Here is a 19,843-nt window from a genome sequence, read left to right as displayed (position 1 = left end):
TAGTCCATACCGCTGGTTTGCTTATGTTGGATCAAATTATCCTCAATCGATAGGCAAACATGGAAAAGGAAAAAGAGGTAACCAGCCCCGATAACGGCGGGGGTGTGTGCTGGTGTGCTGGATGAGGAACCCGAGCGTGCAGCTCATCTCCACCCTCTACCACGGCGCATGCCTCGTGCCTCAACGCTAGGGCATGCTTGTGTATTCTTTTAGAGAAGGAATTAGTCTCATGCAAAATTTGATATATTGAATTTCTTAGTCGTACTGACTTATAATATAGTTGTATCAATGCTACTATGTGTTTGTTACCTCCATACTAAAGATCAAGGTGTGTATATTATATGCACTATCTACTTACCCAAATATTTTTGGAAGTAAAATTACATGAAAACCACGGTGGTGTTGCGTTTGTCTTATGTGAAGTATACTTTATGACTCTTTAACCAATATTTGTTGATTTTATATGTGCAAATTGTTTCGTAACAACCATGGGTGTGTAGATAACAAATAATTAAAGTTTAGTTAAAGAAAATGTTTCTTGGCTGTAGGAAGTCAACTTTTGAGCCATATACGTTTGCAAGTAATGTAAATGTGAAGTTTTACTTGGTAAACGTATTTTAAATACAAATGACCTCGTTTGACATATTTTCAAGATGAGATTCTACAAGATTTAACTCGGAGACTGCATATGTCATTATCGTTGTGGTAGAACGTACATCTTTTAAACAAAATACTACTATTAGACATGAATTTTTGTTTGATGTGCTTTTCACACATTAGTGATTGTGTATGTGTTAATCAAGCCATAAGTATGAAGAAATCCGTTCAACCATTTATGATTTAATTTATTCGTATTTTTTGCAGATAATGAACTTTTGGTGGTGCCAGCTTGCAAGGAGCTAATGTGACACGAACCAAAAAAAATCTCTTGCCAGGTAGATGTGGAACCCTTGCTGGAGGCGGTGAACCTACAAATAAAGCAGTACATGATTCCGTACGGAAGTGTATGCAAGCTTCTTCAGCAATAAGCCTTTGGTTTTAGATTGCACATGTGTGATCCTCGATAGCAATTAGTATATTCTTATATCAAATTGGAATGGTGTGACTAAAATATACTACTCCCTCCGTCTATAAATGGATGTCTCAACTTTGTTAAAATTTAAATGTACCTAGACCTATTTTAGTATTTAGATACATCCAAATATATCCAAAGTTGAGACATCTTTCTATAGACAGATAGAGTATTTGAGAGCTCATCCAACATTAGAATTGAACAATGTACATGCTACTTTGGTTTTTTACCAACGGTGGGCACTGTGCATGATACACACAACAGCCCATGGGAGGGAGAGAGGAGCGGGTGAGTGGACAGACTGGACGAGTTATAAGGAAAGCTCATGTCATTTGTTGCAAGCAAAGCATATAGATAGGCTGGAAGACACTAAAGTTTGAGAGCTGAGAGTATATTTTCACAAGAAACAAAGAAGTAATTGCTCATTTGCTTTCTATGCATATGAGTACACGACATTCCGGGGTGATGTGACGTCCAGGTGCTGACTCAATTGGACGTCATGCATCCACTTCAAGGTCTGGTTTGGGCGGCTGCCATCTCATCTTCTCCCTCCCGGCCAGCGGGCGAAAATGGAGGGTCTTCTACATCCTTGCCATGGCGATCATTGAGCTCGTATAAATCAACGGTAGAGAAGGACTCGATGGAATTCAACACTTGTTATGCAGGGTATTATGTAAAAGTATGGGATTGTGTTGTAATTTCTCTTATTGGGTGTTGTGTGTGTGGGGGAGGGGGGGGGGGGGGGGGTTCTGTATTATTTTTGGGATTTTAGCAAGCATAATTAAACAAAAGTGGGATCTTAAGTTTTGCATTATTGTAGAACTATATTTACATACACATGAATTTTGAAATTCGCATGTGCAATCATGATTAAAATTAGGAGCCGTTGCGATCTTAAGTTTGCAGCGTGAGTACTCTATATTCACAATCTTATATTTTTTTGTGGGAAGAAAACTTCATGTTAACATGATATACCAATTGTGCAGGATGGTTACGAGCTAAGGAAAAAGTTTTTGATACACATACTCAAGTATCTGGCAAATGAAGTTGAAGACAACATTCCTGAGATCGTGCGAGAATACCTTAGACGCGTCAACGGACCATGGCTTTAATAAATAGTGTATTCAGTCATTTCTCTTCTACAAAATGAATTGTGCAAAGTGGATCTTTAAATATTTTAAGTATTATATATTTATTTTATATACTTTAATATTTGCATGCATTATTTACACGTTTATGCATTTGACACTACGTTAAAGGGCCGTGGCGAAGCACGGGCATTCTACTAGTAAGAGGGAACACAAGCAATAGAAGAATGATAAACGCATATGCTTGTGCCCAAACCATGCAAATCCCCGAAAGTCCTAATAGAACACTTCTCCCCCTTTGGCATCGAGACGCCAAAAAGGGGACAAGCGCGATGCTACACGTCCCATGGGGATCACTCGGAGACATCTTCATCATTGGACTGGTATGCCGCTTCCTCATCTTGATCTTCAGTGTCAGGTGCATCCGGAGAGCGGCGAGAGAGGTTGGACCTTTGAAGGCAATCATCAAGATCACTCCATGGAACCTGTGCAGAATGCCATCCACTATAACCTTGGTGAGCTGGAGGCTGAGGCGGGGGTCCTTGATCACCACTGAGCTTGTGCAGAATAACCGCCTGAGTATGCTTAATCTCAGAACGCTCTCGGCTGGCCGCATAGTTCTCCTTATGGATCTCAATGTTCATGCAAAGTACGTGACGTTGAACCCAACTAAGCCTGCTCACTTGTTTCCTCATAGCCGGGTCGTCGGGATGGCGAGCAGGAGCAAAACCACTAGAACGAGCATCACCCATGAAAGAGTCAGGTGCATGTACAGCAGAAGAGACTGGCTTAAGCATGTAAGCCTTCTTGACACTGTGCTTCATCAAAGGGTACCCGCTCAAGTCTTCACCACCCAAAGCCACAGAGTTGTTGATGAGAAGCTGAATGTAGGGTGCATAAGGTATGGTGGTCCGGGAGACCATGGCATCATGGATCTCATGGAAGATGAAGTCCATGACATCAAGAGTGTAGTTCCGTTCCTCATTAGCATCACGAGCACACTTATAGCTGAGGTGCATAAGATCCACAAGGGCTCCCCGGAGAGCATCATTGTTACCACCACTTGGACAAATGGTGGCCCGAAAGAACCAGAGCAACTGACTGTAGATGGGAAGCAGCCCCTTGGCATAACCAACTGTTCCCGCTGAGGTATAGAGATGAACCAGTGCATTCTTATCTGTCTGCTGTGGTCCATGAAGGCGACGACCCCCTTCTGCAGGAACTCCAAGAATACCAGCAAATCGGCGCAGAGTGGCACTACAGTGAGTGGAGCCAGTCATCCATTCCATAGTGCGTTCCTCATCTTTCTTGATTGCCAAAGTGGCAAAGAATTGCTTCACCAAATCTGGGCTATAGTCACATTGAATCTTCATGATATCAAGCAAGCCCATCCTGCCAGCTACCCAGATTGCATCTTCAAAGTGATTGTTGACTGCCAGAATGTCCACATCGATAGCTTGCATGGGTCTCAGATTCTTCATGGGCTCATAGATGTCCCTGTAGATGAACTCCTGCTCCATGCACCAGTATCTCCTGCCCTCTATCTCTTCATCCCTTGGGAGGTCTTCATACCAGTTCTTCAAGCGGATAGCGGAATAAGAGATAGGGTCCATGGTCTTGTAGTTTTCCCTCACTTCCTTGTTCTTCCGCCTTGAAGCGACGGACTTGCGAGGTGCATTGGGTGCAAACTCATCACTTGATCGATCATGCCTAGAGCGTCTCCGACCACCCCGAGAAGCACCACCTGTGAGAAGCAAAGGCGGGTAGCAAAGAGAAGGTAATGCTCATAAGTCATGTAAGATACAATAATATACTCTAGAAACATACTATAAGTCGGTACAAATCTAGACATGATAGATTGAAACAAAACTGCAGCAGCGATGAAGCTCCAGGCCGGATAATCCGGTGTCGCCTGGGGGCGGATAATCCGGTCTGCGCGGGGGCCGTATAATCCGGCCCTGCGAAACTTGCAGTTCTTCCAATCAAAAACTTGTCTAAGACCAGATCGGCCTCATAGCATGCAAGAGGAGTATACTACACTTGATTTGGAACAACTAGACACCAATTCCACCAAGAAAATAGAACATATAAAACACAACATCTAGGGTTAGAGATTGTGAATCATACCCACATCCATTGTGGAAACCGCTTGGAGGAGAAGGTAGCTAGGGAGGAGAGGCACCCGATCCACCCAAAAACTTCGAGAGGGAGCGAACGGAGCGTCTCCGGCGAGGAGGAGGAGTTCTGGCGACCTTGAGAGGAGAGAGAGGAGAGAGAGGCGCGTGGGGGGTGGTGTGAACCGTTTGCCCCCCCGCGGCCTCGTCCTCAGTCCTTTCATGATCTGCCCAGGCCGGATAATCCGGCCCTAGTTCAGGGCGGATAATCCGGCCGGGCCGGATTTTTCGGGTCGCCAAGGGGCCGGATTATCCGGTTTTCTGGAATTTCCAGAACGCCGGAAATCCTACCTATCTTTAGTTGGTTATTTGCATAAACTCATATGTGATGCAATAATGTATCACGTCACATATAGGAAGCATATTTACCAATAAGATGGGGCAACCTAGATCATCCGACCGAAAATCCTCAAACTCCAAGTTTTTACCAAACATGACAAATGAGCAAGATGGAAGTGGCTTATAGGAGAGAGTAGGCTTAGGTTTAGAAGATACGAACTGTTAATGGTACATGATCACTCAAGTTTGCAAGATATGAGCAAATAAGGCCAAACTAGAGTGATTTCCCATAAGAACATGGAGTTGTCAAATAAAAGGCGATAAGATCCAAATAACTCCAACTCTTCACAAAGAAGAGTGTGGTGGCCTAGGCCACCATATATGAGTGTTGTGACATGGCACCGCGAAGATATATCTTGGGCCCAAGTCACTACTCATCATTGAAGCTTACATATAAACATATGATATAAAGAGAATGATTTCTTAATGTTGGCATTATGGGGGGAGGGATAGCTCAATAATTTAAACCGCACTCCTCCTATTTCCATGCCCACATCTAAACCAAATAAAGTTTTGAGACGAAGGTGTGTTTGCAAGATGATCAAGCTATACTCCTTGAATCAATGATGTTTAGCTCATTCCTCAAATAAGTGAACCTTGCTTCTTCAAGAGGCTTCGTGAATATATCGGCAAGTTGATCTTTGGTAGGAACATAGATGAGCTCAATATCACCACGGGCAACATGATCCCTAATGAAATGATTCCGGATCTCAATATGCTTCGTTCTTGAATGTTGCACCGGATTATAGGCAATCTTGATGGCACTTTCATTGTCACATAATAGAGGCACTTTGTCACAAATGACACCGTATTCCTTTAAAGTTTGCCTCATCCATAACAATTGAGTGCATCCACTTGCGGCGGCAACATATTCGGCTTCGGCGGTGGAGAGAGATATACAATTTTGCTTCTTAGATGACCAACACACCAAGGACCTACCAAGAAATTGGCATGCCCCGGAGGTTGATTTCCTATCATCCTTGTCTCCCGCCCAATCCGCATCGGTGTATCCATTGAGAATAAAACTTGATCCTTTGGGGTACCAAATACCATATCTTGGGGTATCAACCAAATACCGAAAGATTCTATTGAGAGCTATCATGTGGCTCTCCTTAGGAGAAGCTTGATACCTTGCACACACACCAACACTCAACACTATGTCCGGTCTAGATGCACAAAGGTAAAGCAAGGATCCAATCATGGAGCGATATACCTTTTGATCCACCTCTTTACCATTGGGATCAAGTGCAAGATGACATTTGGTAACCATAGGAGTGGAAACACCTTTCATCTCGGTCATCTTGAACCTCTTGAGCATGTCTTGGAGATATTTTGCTTGGTTGATGAAGGTTCCTCCTCTCAATTGCTTGATCTCAAAACCAAGGAAGAACTTCATCTCTCCCATCATAGACATCTCAAACCTATCGGTCATAAGCTTTGAGAATTCATCATTGAAAGCTTTGTTAGTAGAGCCAAAGATAATATCATCAACATATAATTGGCAAACGAAAAGCTCCCCATTGACCCTCTTAGTAAAAAGAGTGGGATCGATTAGCCCAACATCAAACCCACGGTCTACCAATAATTCCTTAAGGTGCTCATACCAAGCTCTAGGAGCTTGTTTGAGACCATAAAGGGCTTTATCAAGCTTGTAGACATGGTTAGGAAAGTTGGGATCCTCGAACCCCGGGGGTTGCTTAACATAAACCTCTTCATGCAAAGGACCATTAAGAAATGCACTTTTCACATCCATTTGTTGTAACTTAAAGTTATGATGCGATGCATAAGCAAGAAGGATACGGATGGACTCAAGGCGAGCCACGGGAGCATAGGTTTCTCCAAAGTCAATTCACTCAACTTGAGAGAACCCTTGAACCACCAATCTTGCCTTGTTCCTCACAACATTGCCAAACTCATCTTGCTTGTTCTTGAATATCCATTTAGTGCCAATAACATTGCGGCACTCCTTTGGCTTCTCTACTAAGGTCCACACTTTGTTGCGCTTGAAGTTGTTGAGTTCTTCGTGCATAGCTTCCAACCAATCCGAATCTTCAAGGGCTTCAAATACTTTCTTGGGTTCCACTAAGGAGATATAAGCATGATGGTTGCTAAAATTAGCCAATTGCCTTCTTGTGGAAACCTTTGCCCTTACATCACCAAGAACCTTGTCATGTGTGTGTTCAAGACGCTCAAGTTGCCTTTCTCTTCTTGCTAGACGATGGGCCTCGATCTCCTCCTTGGTTCTTCTTGGCCTTGGAGGTGTCACTTGATCAACTTGATCATTTGGGTCCCCGTCTTGACCTTCAACTTGAGCAACTTCAATTTCTTGAGAGAGCTCAACCTCATGTGCTTGATCTTGGACATCATTTAATGCGGAGCAAATATCAAATGGATACTCGTCGGAGCCATCATGAATTCTTGATTGATCTTGACCTTGATCTTGTCCTTGATCTTGTCCTTGATCTTGCACACAAGAAGGAGGGTTTTGTTCTTGTTCTTGGGTTGGTGCATCATTTGCTTCACTTGATGGGGTTTGTTGATGTTGAGAAGATGAGGGCTCCACCGTGGTAGAGCATAGTCCTTCCCGAGACGCCACACCGTGTCCCTCAACGGGGCGGAAAAATCCCACACCCATTCTTACTATGGCATCTTGAGGTATTTCATCACCTGAACAAACATCAACTTGCCCCACTTGGGAGCCATCATTTTCTTCGAACCTCACACTACAAGATTCAATGATAATCCCGGAGGCTATATCAAAGATTCTATAAGTGTGAGACTCGGCACCGTAACCAACAAATATACCCCCCAAAGCTTTAGGAGCAAATTTAGATAAACGAACCCCTTTGATTTTGTAGAAACACTTACACCCGAACACCTTGAAGTATGAGATATTAGGCTTGTTCCCGGTGAGTATTTCATATGGAGTCTTGTTCAAGCCCTTGCGGAGATAGAGCCGGTTAGAGGAGTGACAAGCGGTGGAGATGGCTTCGGCCCAAAAGTTATAGCGGGATTTATACTCCGCCATCATAGACCTTGCCATATCCATAAGAGTCCGGTTCTTCCTCTCCGCAACACCATTTTGTTGAGGGGTGTAAGCAGCGGAATATTGATGGCGAATCCCCTCATCACTAAGAAAATCATTGAGTGTGTAGTTCTTGAACTCGGAGCCGTTGTCACTTCTTATTGCCATAATGAGGAGGTTGTGTTGGCGTTGCACCTCGGTAGCAAAGTCAATGAATATTTGTTGAGTCTCATCTTTCGTCTTGAGAAAGTAGACCCAAGTGTATCTTGAGTAGTCATCGACAATCACCAAGCAATGTTTCTTCGCACCAAGACTTGCATGAGTAACGGGACCAAAGAGATCCACATGAAGGAGCTCCAAGATCCTCTTGGAAGAGATGATGGTCTTGCTTGGATGCGGAGAGTCATGCATTTTGCCTTCAACACAAGCCCTACAAACACGATCTCAAAAGACACATTTTCCATTAGTCCCACAATATGGTTCCCCTTGTGAAGACTTTGCAAAGTTCTCATGTTGACATGGGCTAGGCGGCGATGCCACAACCAACCCACGTCCGCCTTTCCGAATAGGCACATCGCACTTGTCGTGGTGGTCCCCGAAAAGTCCACCACATACAAGTTGTGTTCGCGATACCCAACGAATGCGACTTTTAGAGTCTTGCTCCACAAGAGGACCACAATATCATTATCAATAAAGACGGCGAAACCCATCTTGCCAAGGGCGGAAACGGAAAGCAAATTGTAACCAAGGGTTTTGACAAGCATGACATCCACAAGAGTAATGTTGTGTGCAACCACAACCTTGCCAAAACCCAATACCTCGGATGTAGAATTATCGCCAAAGGAGACGGTGATATGATTTATGTTTGGCCTCAACTCCTTGACGAGGTTCTTGCCGCCGGTCATATGACTTGTACATCCACTATCAAGTACCCATTTTGAACCTCATGGCATAGTCCTACATGAGATCAATTCTTGGATTTAGGTACCCATTTTTCAATGGGTCCTCTTTTGTTAGCAACAAGGGTCTTTGGGACCCAAATAGACCAAGCAACATAACCATCATATGGACCAACATATTTAGCATAAACATCACCATAATAATCTTTAAAGAGAACATAGTGAGGGTTATCTATTCCCGCACCATCATCATTAATGGTTTTGCCCTTTCGGGTTTCACCATTAGCTTTCTCATGTGCGGGCTTAGCCTTTTTCTTGTTTGCATTCTTAGCCTTGGTATTAAAACCAAGTCCCTCCTTCCCATTGTTTGACCTTTGCTTACTCAAGAGATCATCCAAGGAAAGTTTATTTTGGGGAGAGGAGGCCTTAGCAAGTTCATCTTTCAACCTAGCGTTTTCCTCAATAATATTTGCATGTTCACATGAAGGAGTAGAGGTACTAGGTATGTCATATGAAGCAAGCCTAATTTGAAGTTGCTCATAAGACTCGGAGAGGAGAGAGTATTCACTCTTCAAGGCTTTGTGAGCCTTGTCTAGTTCATCTAGATCCTTCACAAGTTTCTCATGATCAACACCAAATTTGGCCTTTTCCTTTATAAGCACTTTAGTCTTAGCTCTAGCAAGATCTCTAGCTTTAGTGAGCTTGTTAAGTTTATCTTGACGTTCTTCAAGATTTTCTAGTCTCTCTTCAAGAGATGCTATAGTTTCTTGACATTCCTCAAGAGCATTTTTAAGAGCATGTATTTCTAGAGAGTCTTCTCTCTCTATTTGGCACTTTTTCTCAAGAGTATCATTTAGTTGAGCTATACGAACCATGAGACTTGAAACATGCTTCTTAGTGTTACCTTTTAGGTTACTAATGAAATCATCAAACTCTAGCATTTCTTGTTTCACTTTTAGACTAGCGGGGTCAACCCCTAGATCATTAGAAATGTTAGGCGTAGAGGGGTTGGGAGATGATACCTCGGAAGATTTAGCCATGAGGCAACTTTCTTCCTCCACATGAATGACCTCATTGGGAGATTCACTTGTTGATGAAGATTTAGTAGAGAGGGAGGCAAGGGCAACCAATCCATTTGAGGTTGCATCTTCTTCATCATCAACATCTTCATCTCCGGAGGTATACTCTTCTTGAGTTGATAGCACAATAGATGTGTCCAAGGTGGACCTTGCCATGAAGCAATGTGCATTCTTGCGTTGAGGGTTCTCATTGGGTGAATCAAAGAGAGAGGAAGAGGGAATGTTGGTGGTGACAATGGCGGCCACTTCTCTTGAGCTTTCCTCTTCATCATCACTAGCACTTTCAATCTCATCGGAAGAATATTCTTCATTAGCCACTAGCACAATCCTTGAGGGCCTTTTGCCCTTCTTGTTCTTGTTATAGAATTTCTTGTTGGGGGGCTTTGAATATTTGCCCTTTGAGTCTTTGCTCTTGTCCTTGGGGATGAGCCTTCCACCATGAGTCTCCCTATTCTCATAGGGACATTCGGCAATGAAATGGCGCTTGTCATTACAATTGTAGCAAGATCTTGTTCTTGGGCCCGAGCTTGAGGGACCCCTTGAGTTGTTTCTCTTGATGTTGTCCTCCTTGGCCTTGGAAGGATCAATCCAAAAGGTGTTTGCATGGAACGCCATGTGGTCATGGTAGTGGTCTTCCGGATAGGTCATGCTCCAAGATGCCCTATAAGATTCTTGAGGAATCACTTCTTGCACGGGGTTGACCACCAAGGCAAGGTTGGACCCTTTTGTCATCCCAATGGCATGATTGCGGGAATCATGAGAGTTTTGCTCAAGCACCTTGAGAGCTTGCATCTCGTGCACGGCTTGTTGAGAGGTGAGGGAGGGATAGCATTCTCTTCCGACAAGAGTCTTGACATCAATAGGCTCAAACGGCATCATGCACTCAATGTACTTCTCCTTGATCCAAGAGTCATTAATGTGAGAGGCACCAACATTCTGAAAGGCATCGGCAACGGTGAGAAGTCTTCCATACATGTCTTCATGGTCTTCATCCGGTAGCCTCATGAATCCTTCGGCTTTATTCCGAAGAGCATTATACTTGTTCCTTCTTGTGCTCTCACTTCCAATGCAACTCGTGGCCAAACCATCCCAAGCATCCTTGGCGGTGGTGAAATGCCAAACACGAGACAACTCCTTTGTCCCCACAACAGTTTGAATCATGTGCAAGGCGGTGTTGTTGAGTTGACTATCAACCGCTTCTCTTCTAGTCAACTTGTCGGGGTTGTAAGGCTTGAAGCCTTCCACGATGATTCTCCAAAGTTCATTGGAGGCACTGCGAACATGAGAGCTAAACTCAAATTGCCAAGTATCATAATCATTAACGGAGAACTTAGGTGGGTCGCCCCGGATGTTTATATGAGGATGGGGAACCGGTATATCGGGAGATAGGAAAGGTGGAGGTACTCGATTGTAGCTCTCACTTCCACTAGTTCCCTTGGGAGATGCAATGGGGGGTTTGATGGTGTTTAAGTTATCACCATCCTCGGGTGTGGTAGCGGAAGGTAATACCGAAGTATCACCCTCTACTACCGCATCCGTGACATTAACCTCTATGGTGGGAGCCATGGGACGGGGAGGAGTCAAAAGCTCGGAAATCATTTTTCTCATGCTTTCCATTTGAGCATCCATGGATGACTTCAACGAATTGATATCATCCATGGTGACCGACCTAGCCTCCCCTTCCGAAGGTCCATCGTCCGGCATACTCTTAGGCGGTTAAGCCCGAAATAAGAGCCGAGGCTCTGATACCAATTGAAAGGATCGTATGCCGCACCTAGAGGGGGGGGTGAATACGTGCTAACCAATTTTTAGTTCTTTTTCAATTTAGGCTTGACACAAAGGTAAATTCTCTAGATATGCAACTAAGTGAATTTACCTATATGACAAGGCAAGCAACTAAGCAAGATATATCTAAGCAATATAAGAGATAGAATAAGATAGAGGTAACCGAGAGTGGAGCACGCGATGACACGGAGATGATTCCCGTAGTTCCCATCCTTTGCAAGAAGGTACGTCTACGTTTGGAGGAGTGTGGTTGCTACGAAAGCCAAACCAACAGCCACGAAGGCTTCACTCAGATCTCCGGTGAGCAATGCCACGAAGGCCTAGCCCACTTCCACTAAGGGATTTCCTCGAGGCGGAAACCGGGCCTTTACAAGGTTCTTGGGGCACACATCCACAACCGAATTGGAGGCTCCCAAATCTGTTACAACACAACAATCAATCAACAATACATCAACACAAATCAACTAGGGAACCAAATAGGAACACTAGCATGAGATCCCTCAAACAAGAGAGGGGGAAATGAGAAACGCTTCGGTGAGGATGTAGATCGGTGTCTTCTCCTTCGAATCTCCAAAGATCAAGAGATTTGGTTGGGGGAGGAAGGAGATCTTGCAAATCTTGTGTTTCTTGAGGTGGCTCTAATGGAGGTGGCTTGGCAGATTTCTTGTGTAATGATTGAGCAAGCCTCCAAGGTAGAAGAAGGGGGTATTTATACCCCCCCAGAAAATGAGCCGTTGCAGCATCCGGGGGCCCGGATATTCCGGCCTAAGTAAGGGCCGGATAATCCGCCCCCCCGGATAATCCGGCCTTCGGGACAAAACCATGACAAAATCCGGCCAAATGTCCGGCCCTATGCCAGACTTGTTTTTCTTCAGGTCCTTAGCCAAATTCGAGGGCCCCGGATATTTCCAAAAAGTCCGGCCCGGATATTCCGGCCCTGGAACAAAACCGGGACAATATCCGGGCAAATGTCCGGCCCCTATACCGACTTGTTTTTCCTCAAAGATTTAGTCGAAAACTGGGGGCCGGATATTTCCACAATATCCGGCCCGGATTATCCGGCCTGATGAACTTTTTCTGCTTTCTTTTGACAGAACTGACCACATCCAACACACATGAAAATGTATCTATGTAATCCCTGTACCACTTAAACAAACATTAGTGTATCACATATATTGACATCAAACACACAAAACATAATGTGAGAGATATTCTTTCAGTTGGCTGCTCCTCTCCTTGCCCACAAATGCGCAACTAGATCCGCCTTCAGCTGTGCATGGACACCTGCATCTCGAGTTTCATTGTGCATATGAAGAAAAGCAGCAAATTCTTGGGGCACATGCTCTACCTCAGCTAGTGGCCCTTGATAATCAAATGGATGATCATCCTGCACATGTGTGTCACGCTCGCTCTCAATGATCATGTTATGGATGATCACACAGGCGTTCATCACCTCCCACATATGTGTCTCGGACCAAGTGAGAGCAGGGTACCTGACAATGGCAAAACGCTGCTGAAGCACCCCAAAATCACGCTCAACATCCTTGCGTGCTGCTTCCTGGCATGTTGCAAAATAGGCTTCCATCTCGTTTGATGGAGAGGGAATTGTCTTCACAAATGTAGCATACGTCGGGTAGATACCATCAGCTAGATAGTACCCCTTGTTGTATGCGTGGCCGTTTACCTCAAAGTTCACAGCAGGAGCTTGTCCCTCAGCTAGCCTGGCAAACACCGGAGAGCGCTGCAGCATGTTGATATCATTGTTTGTTCCTGCCAAATCCAAAGCTCCTGGTCTGCCACCGCCTCAATAATGACACTGCACTCACTAGTATGGCCCTTGTAGATCCCCTGCCAAGCAAAAGAGCAATTCTTCCATCCCAAATGCATACAGTCAATGCTTCTGAGCATCCCAGGAAACCCTCTTGCTGCATTCTTCTGCAAGATCTGATCTGTATCATCTGCTCTTGGTGCTCTCAAATAGTCTTTACCAAACACCGCTACGACGGCTCGACAGAACCTGTAGAGAGTCTCTGTGCATGTCGACTCTGTCATCCGTAGGTAGTCATTGGCTGTATCTGGAGGAGCTCCGTATGCAAGACAGCGTATTGCAACAGTGCACTTCTGAATTGAGGTAAAGCCCCACAAACCTGTGCAATCTTTCTTGGCCGTGAAGTATGTGTCGTACTCCGTGACGTCGTGGACAATCTTCAAGAACATGTCCTTGTTCATCCTAAACCGGGGCCAAAATTCCTTCAGCGAATGAGTCGCGTCGTCATTGAAGTAGTCGACGTCAAGCAGCATTGCGCCGGCTTCACGATGCCGGTTGATGTTCCTCCTCTTGCCTGGCTTTGAGCCGCCGCGCAAAGGCACGACGAAGAAAGGCTGGCGAACGAGCAACATGTTCGTCAGAATCAGCTGCTGCTGTTGCCGCCGAACAGCCTGAGCGTTCTGTTCCTCCGTGAACAACTGCACCATCATCTCGTCGTCGATGTCCATCGCGGCAATCGGACGAACACCTTGCGGGCGGGGCGATACTATCGCGGTGGCGGCGAGCTCTGTTCCGGGCAAAACAACGGCCGTCGGTCGAGGGGGTGGCAGCCGTGTCGATGGACGGCGATTCCTAGACAGTCGGCGGTGTCTATTGCAAGCAGGGTGGGCGCGGCGGCGACGACGACGGTGGCGATCTAGAGGGGTGGGAGTCGGTTTGGGCGTGTGTAGGAGGTGGGAAAACGGTGTGTCATGCTACCAGGCGGAGCCCACACTCGTTTTCAGACGTGCCACGAGGTGCCGGCGCGCCCAATTCGCGCCCTTGGCGAAGGGGCCAGCACGGGGTTGCCGCCGATTCTATTGGGCTCGAAAATTGGCCGGCGCCGTTTGGGGCGCACCGGTGCGAGCCCATTTTCACTGCCGGCCCCCAAAATGCTATAGGAACCGCTATCGGGGGCGCCGGTGGAGATGCTCTAACCATTGCCTAGCCTAAATATTGGTTAGAGATTCCTTAGCCCAAATGTTGGCCAAAAAGTTGGCAACATTTGTAAAGAGAATGTGAGAAGAGTTGGGGCCATTTGGATGCCGCCAACAAACCGCTCAGTTAACGCCTTTTTTTTTGCACGGCAACTCGAGGCTCTAATCAAAACAACCCATTGGCAACATTTCATAGGAAACCAATCAAACAAGGATAAAAATTTCATGGGCTGCCAAAAAATTGGAGGGCAAATTTGGGCACCAACTAAACATTCCCTAAGATTTGGTGCTTCGTTTTTCTAAATGAGCAGGGTCATTTGGAACTGATGTCGGGTACACCAAGAGAATTGCTCGAGTTTAAACCAAATCATGTAGAATTGTATGCTCTAACTAGTTTAACCAAAAGATCGATGTGATGGAATAGTTTAGGCAATCATATTCAACTCACCTTACGTCTAGACCCGATGCCTTATTTTTTGGATGTGGATCATTGGATGTTATAGGGAGGCCGTAATTTTTTTTAATGTTGCATTGGCTAGAATTTGAACCCAGAACCGTGTGGAATTGCATGCTACGAGCGGTTCAACCAAAACACCAATATGATGAAAGTGCCTAGTCAATTATTACTTCCGTTCATATGAATAAGGTGCACAAGCCTTTCAAGACGAAATTTGATCGGAAGATTTGAGCAACAATATCTCGATTATACATCACAATTAATATTGTTAGATTCATGTTTAAAAAAGTTTTTTAATGATACCGACTCTATATCAAACATCCCATATATATACATACTAATTCTTGTCATAGATAGATCTTGGAACACGCATATTATTCATTCAAACAGAGTGACTATATTTACCAAATCATTAATGATTACTCCCTCCTTCCACAAATTTTATCGCGGTTTTAGTTAAAATCTATAGTAAATCTATGATAGGATTTATGAAATGGAGGGGCAGTGCTTTGTGGCCACCGTTGTGTATCCAATGTTATTTTCTCGGTTGCAAAAAGACAGCAATGGGCACGGTATTATCGGTTTTTGGAATACTAGAATTACTGTTCAAAATACCGCTCGAGATTTTTCAAATAAATTTATAAATCTATCCAAAAAATTCTAAAATATTTAAGATCAAGCAAATTATATAAATACCCATATATTGTTGAATGTAGATGGGCTGCAGCCCAATAAGGCAACCCATATGGTCTACAATTCCTGAAATCTCAAGGCCCATCACGTTGGCAGCTTGGGACAGCCTTGGGGGACAAAGTTTAGTTCCACATTGCTAGTTGGGAGAGAGTTGGAGTGGTATATAAGGGCTGCTGTTCTAGTCATTCCAAGTGAGTGAGAATAGAAGGAGCCCTCGCGCACTCCTCCTCCTCCGCCCGCCCGTCTCGGCTCGTCACGTCACGTCACGTCACGTCATGCACGTCGCGTTTCGTGACTCGAGTTCGAGTTCGAGACACACTCAAGGAAGCCTAAATTTTTGCTTGGTGCACCAACTGTGTTGGGTATGTGTCGACCTGCATGTGCATGCTCGCCGCGTGTCCTTGGCTTCCTATGCGTGTCAACGCGGTCGGGTCGGCTTCCTCCCGGGCTATACAAGGAGATCGATCAGATCTGGAAAACAGTGCTCTTAGATCTCTCTCGTGAAGTTCCTTTTGCTGTGCTACTCTCTAGTCTTCCCCATCCCGGTGACTGCGTGCACAGCCGTCCGGGAGAGCAGGCCTCCGAAACCCCGTCCATTGAGATCCTGCACCGGGAGACGGGCGATAAGGTTTTTGGGGAGCGTCTCGGCGCGACTGCTCGCTGCTGTTCGTGTTCATCTTCGTCGGTTCGTCTGCTTCATCGACGACTTCGACTACACCATGGGCGACATCAACAACTCCCATGGTGGTGGTGGTGCTACTGCTGGTGCGACCTTCCCGGTCGCGATGTACGTGATTTCCCTCTCCTACCTTGCACTGCTACTTGTTCCATGTTCAGATCTGATGCATGTGCTTAGTCTGGTGTGTATGGTTAAGTATACTTGTGCATCTGTAATGTTGCTTTCAGTAATTAAACTCACACGGAAATTGCCTAATAATCCAACATATATTTCGTCTGGTATGAACTTTTGTCGGCGGTAAGCAGAATAACCGTTTTTCGGCGAGATTTCTGAAGTCTCAACCATGTACCTCACTTGCAAAAGAGATATATGATCATATAAGAGTGTGCAAATTGTAGACACATCACTCCATCAGGATCTACATTAGGATAGCCGGCCAGTGGTAGTATATTTAAACCGAGAGCTAGCTTACCTCGAGGGCACGTATGCCTGACATCATAATAATACACGGAGATAGTAAAAGCGTCATGGTCATGTTTGGTTCGCTTTGTTTTTATCCTGCCGAACCGTTCAGGTATGCACGTCGAAACAGTACGTGGATCCGGCCAAGCTCGGCCAAACGTTTCCCACGGCTACAAAACAAAACACAAGCTTATTTAAAGCTTGGCAAGTGGCGATGGTGGGGTGGTACCGCTTCCGGCCTCAACGTGCTATTAATCGAAACCCCGATCGATGAGGTGAGTGTGCTTCAACTTTAATCCGGCCATGTGGATGCGGATAAGGACGTCGATCCGTGCTTATATATGCTTCAGTGGATGATCCAATCCAAGTTCGTTCTCAGCTGGAATATTCGCGCACAGCTAGTGCGCTGGAAATGGGGCAGCTTGATGGCAGACGGCAGGATTTCACCCAATCCCTGTGTAGTAGTCTGATCAAATTGGGCAAAATCTATAGTTTTGTTTTTGCAAGTATGAAGAGGTTCTTAGGAATCTCAGAATTTTGATTTCGTTTGAGTAACCAAACCCGTGAACATTGTCATGTTCCACCTAACTCATTGTATCATGCCAAGAATAGATTGCTTAAACCTCTGCTGTTTGCATTGTGACATGCTCACGGCTTATGATACAAATTAGTTTTCCTACCTTATTTTTCATAGCGAATCTAAAACGATAAGCTCAGCATGTCTTTATTTTTTTTATTGTCCCTTCGTTCGTCTTGGTTTGTTCAACGTATTTTTTTATATTTCACCAGTAGTTAATATTATAAATATGTTTTGGAATTAGCTAAGTGAAGGTAGAGAAAACAACGAAATAACATAGCCCAACGGGTATTTGTGGTTCGATGTGGGCTATTTGAAATCGCTGAAAGTGACATTATTTCAACGAGAACATGTATGCTCATTCTTTTTCACAGGTTATCGGTATATGTACACATTGGATTCACATGTGGTGCTATATTCCGCCGGGGGCGTAACGGACCCATAAGTATTCTGGATGCATGCCAATGGAGAAGGTTGCTCGGGCTTTTTTACAACAAAGATGGTAGACAGCTTTATAGAAGAACACAAGATGCATTGTCGCTTAATTTCATGTTTTTTCGCTAGTTAATATTTATGTTCACCATGTGCGATCCATGAGATGTACAACTACTACTGAACTTCTGAAACTTTGTAACAAAACGGCTGCAAACCCCCCCCCCCCCCCCCCCCCCCCCAAATTTCGAAAAAGAATTGTGCCTTCGTTTATCGGCTACAAAATGAGCCTTCCCCCGTTTCACACATTAGTTATCGCCGACGTATACAACTTTGCGCTATTACCTAAATCAACGAAGACAAATATGAAATGGACGGGTGCAATTGATGCAACGATGGAACAATCTTTTGGAATCATGCCTCTTTTTTCTTGCATGCAAGGTTGGACAGGCGCCGGGAGGAAGATCGATCGATCACTTGTCACTTTTAGTTACCAGCATGAGCTAGCCTTTAATTGACACCAGACTAAAGATTGTGGAATATTCATCGTACGTCATGCGACGATCTAGTCTAGTAGTAAGATAACTTCATCCTAGGAGTACGTCACGGTAGATTTTCTTTCCGCGCGCGAGAAAGAAAAGCGCATAGCTCCTAGCGGCCTCAAATTTGTACCGGCGCTAGAAGCTTCTCTCCACGCGCGCGGTGGCGGGGCCGAACACTGCGACGGCGACGGGGACGGCGACGGCGGCGTGCGTATTTGGGGCATGTGGACGCCGATGGATTTTAAAGGGCAATCCGCGCGAGACAGCGAGAGATCGCAAGTGGGCTCGGCGATGGGTGCGTGGCGACGGATACGGACGGTGGTGGGCGCGCGCCATCCCACCCACGCCACTGACGCTCGCTCAGCCGGCCGAAGCAGCCGCGAAGAAGCCACGGCCACGGCCACGGCTGGCGGCGGCCTCCGCACTCCAAAACCACGCCGCGTCCTTCCGTTCTGCGTGCGACGTGCATGAACCTTGTGTTCTGCGCCTGATCCCTGATAAACTATCGTCGTTCGCTGATTCTGGGCAGGAGACGCCAATGCTACTCCTCAGCTCTTCTTTACTCTACCTAGCGATGGGTCGATCTATGGGCTGCCTGCTACAGTGCTAGGTGGAGTGCTATGGCGTGCTCCAAATCTCAGCTTGTGCGTTTTGTAATCGTCCTCGCACCTAATTCTTTTTTGTTTCATAGATATATAGATCCGGCTTTTGCACTGCAGGCCATCCTCTAGTTAACGTGCGCTCGCCAAAGGTGGACACGTGGAGAGCTCCGAGAAAAACAATCCGCGAGAGGGTGAAATTGGATGAGCGCCAGGCGCCAGCCACCTACCTGCAATGGAGGAGAAATTAGCAGCTCCCCACCATCCCACCTTCAGATTCACCTTCGTTGGTAAGTCAGACGGTAAACTCGTCCGCACAACAATTACCCCCCCGCTATCACAAAGGTCTTACAAGGTCTCCAATCCGCCAACGCATAAAAAATAACCGTGTATACAACTAATCCCCGTCCATTGCAACGAATGCCCGGAAAATGTGTCTCCATAGTCACAACACGAGAGGGCAACAGAATGTATCAAATTTGAACAAACAAGCATCACCATAGAAATGTGTTTGCAACACGAGGAAACCTCTTCTCGAGGCATAAACCCAAAACCTTTACAACATGTCACTCATCCTCACACAAGAAAAACTTGCAGCATGTTAAAATGCCTTATGCGATTTCAAAACACTTTAGTTTCACACACCTCTAACCATCAATGGTGGAGCCACCTACCCTTCCTTGGCTCGGGCTCCCCGACCACAAATTTGGCTTGCTTGAGCCACGTGGAGACAGATCAGGTGCCACTAGAACCATCCCCATACACGTAGTGCCTTCTCGAACCTCGACATCATGAACTCGAGCTCCACCACGAAGTAACCTTCTTGATTCAAAGGAGAAGTTCGCGGGGAAAACACGGCAAGTGATGGAGGATCTCAGGGAAGAGGAACTACGAAAAGGAAGGTATGATACCCTGAGAACGGGCCCTTGCGAAGAGAACAAGAAAACGTGGTGGAAGAGATGTGTTGGAGTAGAAGG

At 45.5% G+C, this 19,843-nt stretch overlaps 1 protein-coding gene across 1 annotated transcript; it reads right to left on the bottom strand.

Annotated features, from left to right (window-relative positions):
• Positions 1 to 13,286: 13,286 nt before the first annotated feature.
• LOC127347271 (uncharacterized) lies at positions 13,287 to 13,939 on the bottom strand. Its single transcript, XM_051373480.1, has 2 exons — positions 13,351 to 13,939; positions 13,287 to 13,309 (listed from the first exon to the last, which is right to left on the bottom strand). Exons 1-2 carry the CDS (start codon positions 13,937 to 13,939, stop codon positions 13,287 to 13,289), a joined length of 612 nt encoding a protein of 203 aa, XP_051229440.1.
• Positions 13,940 to 19,843: the final 5,904 nt, after the last annotated feature.

This window comes from Lolium perenne, chromosome 4, assembly GCF_019359855.2.
Source record: "Lolium perenne isolate Kyuss_39 chromosome 4, Kyuss_2.0, whole genome shotgun sequence".
NCBI classification, from domain to species: domain Eukaryota; kingdom Viridiplantae; phylum Streptophyta; class Magnoliopsida; order Poales; family Poaceae; genus Lolium; species Lolium perenne.
Note: the sequence above shows the minus strand (reverse complement) of the source record. Positions and strands in the feature narration are given on the sequence as shown.

Coding starts and splice junctions, on each gene's coding strand:
- LOC127347271 (XM_051373480.1), bottom strand. CDS start 13,939: ATGATGGTGCAGTTGTTCACGGAGGAACAGAACGCTCAGGCTGTTCGG. Junction 13,310..13,350: donor GATGCTCAGAAGCATTGACT/GTATGCATTTGG, acceptor TTTGCTTGGCAG/GGGATCTACAAGGGCCATAC.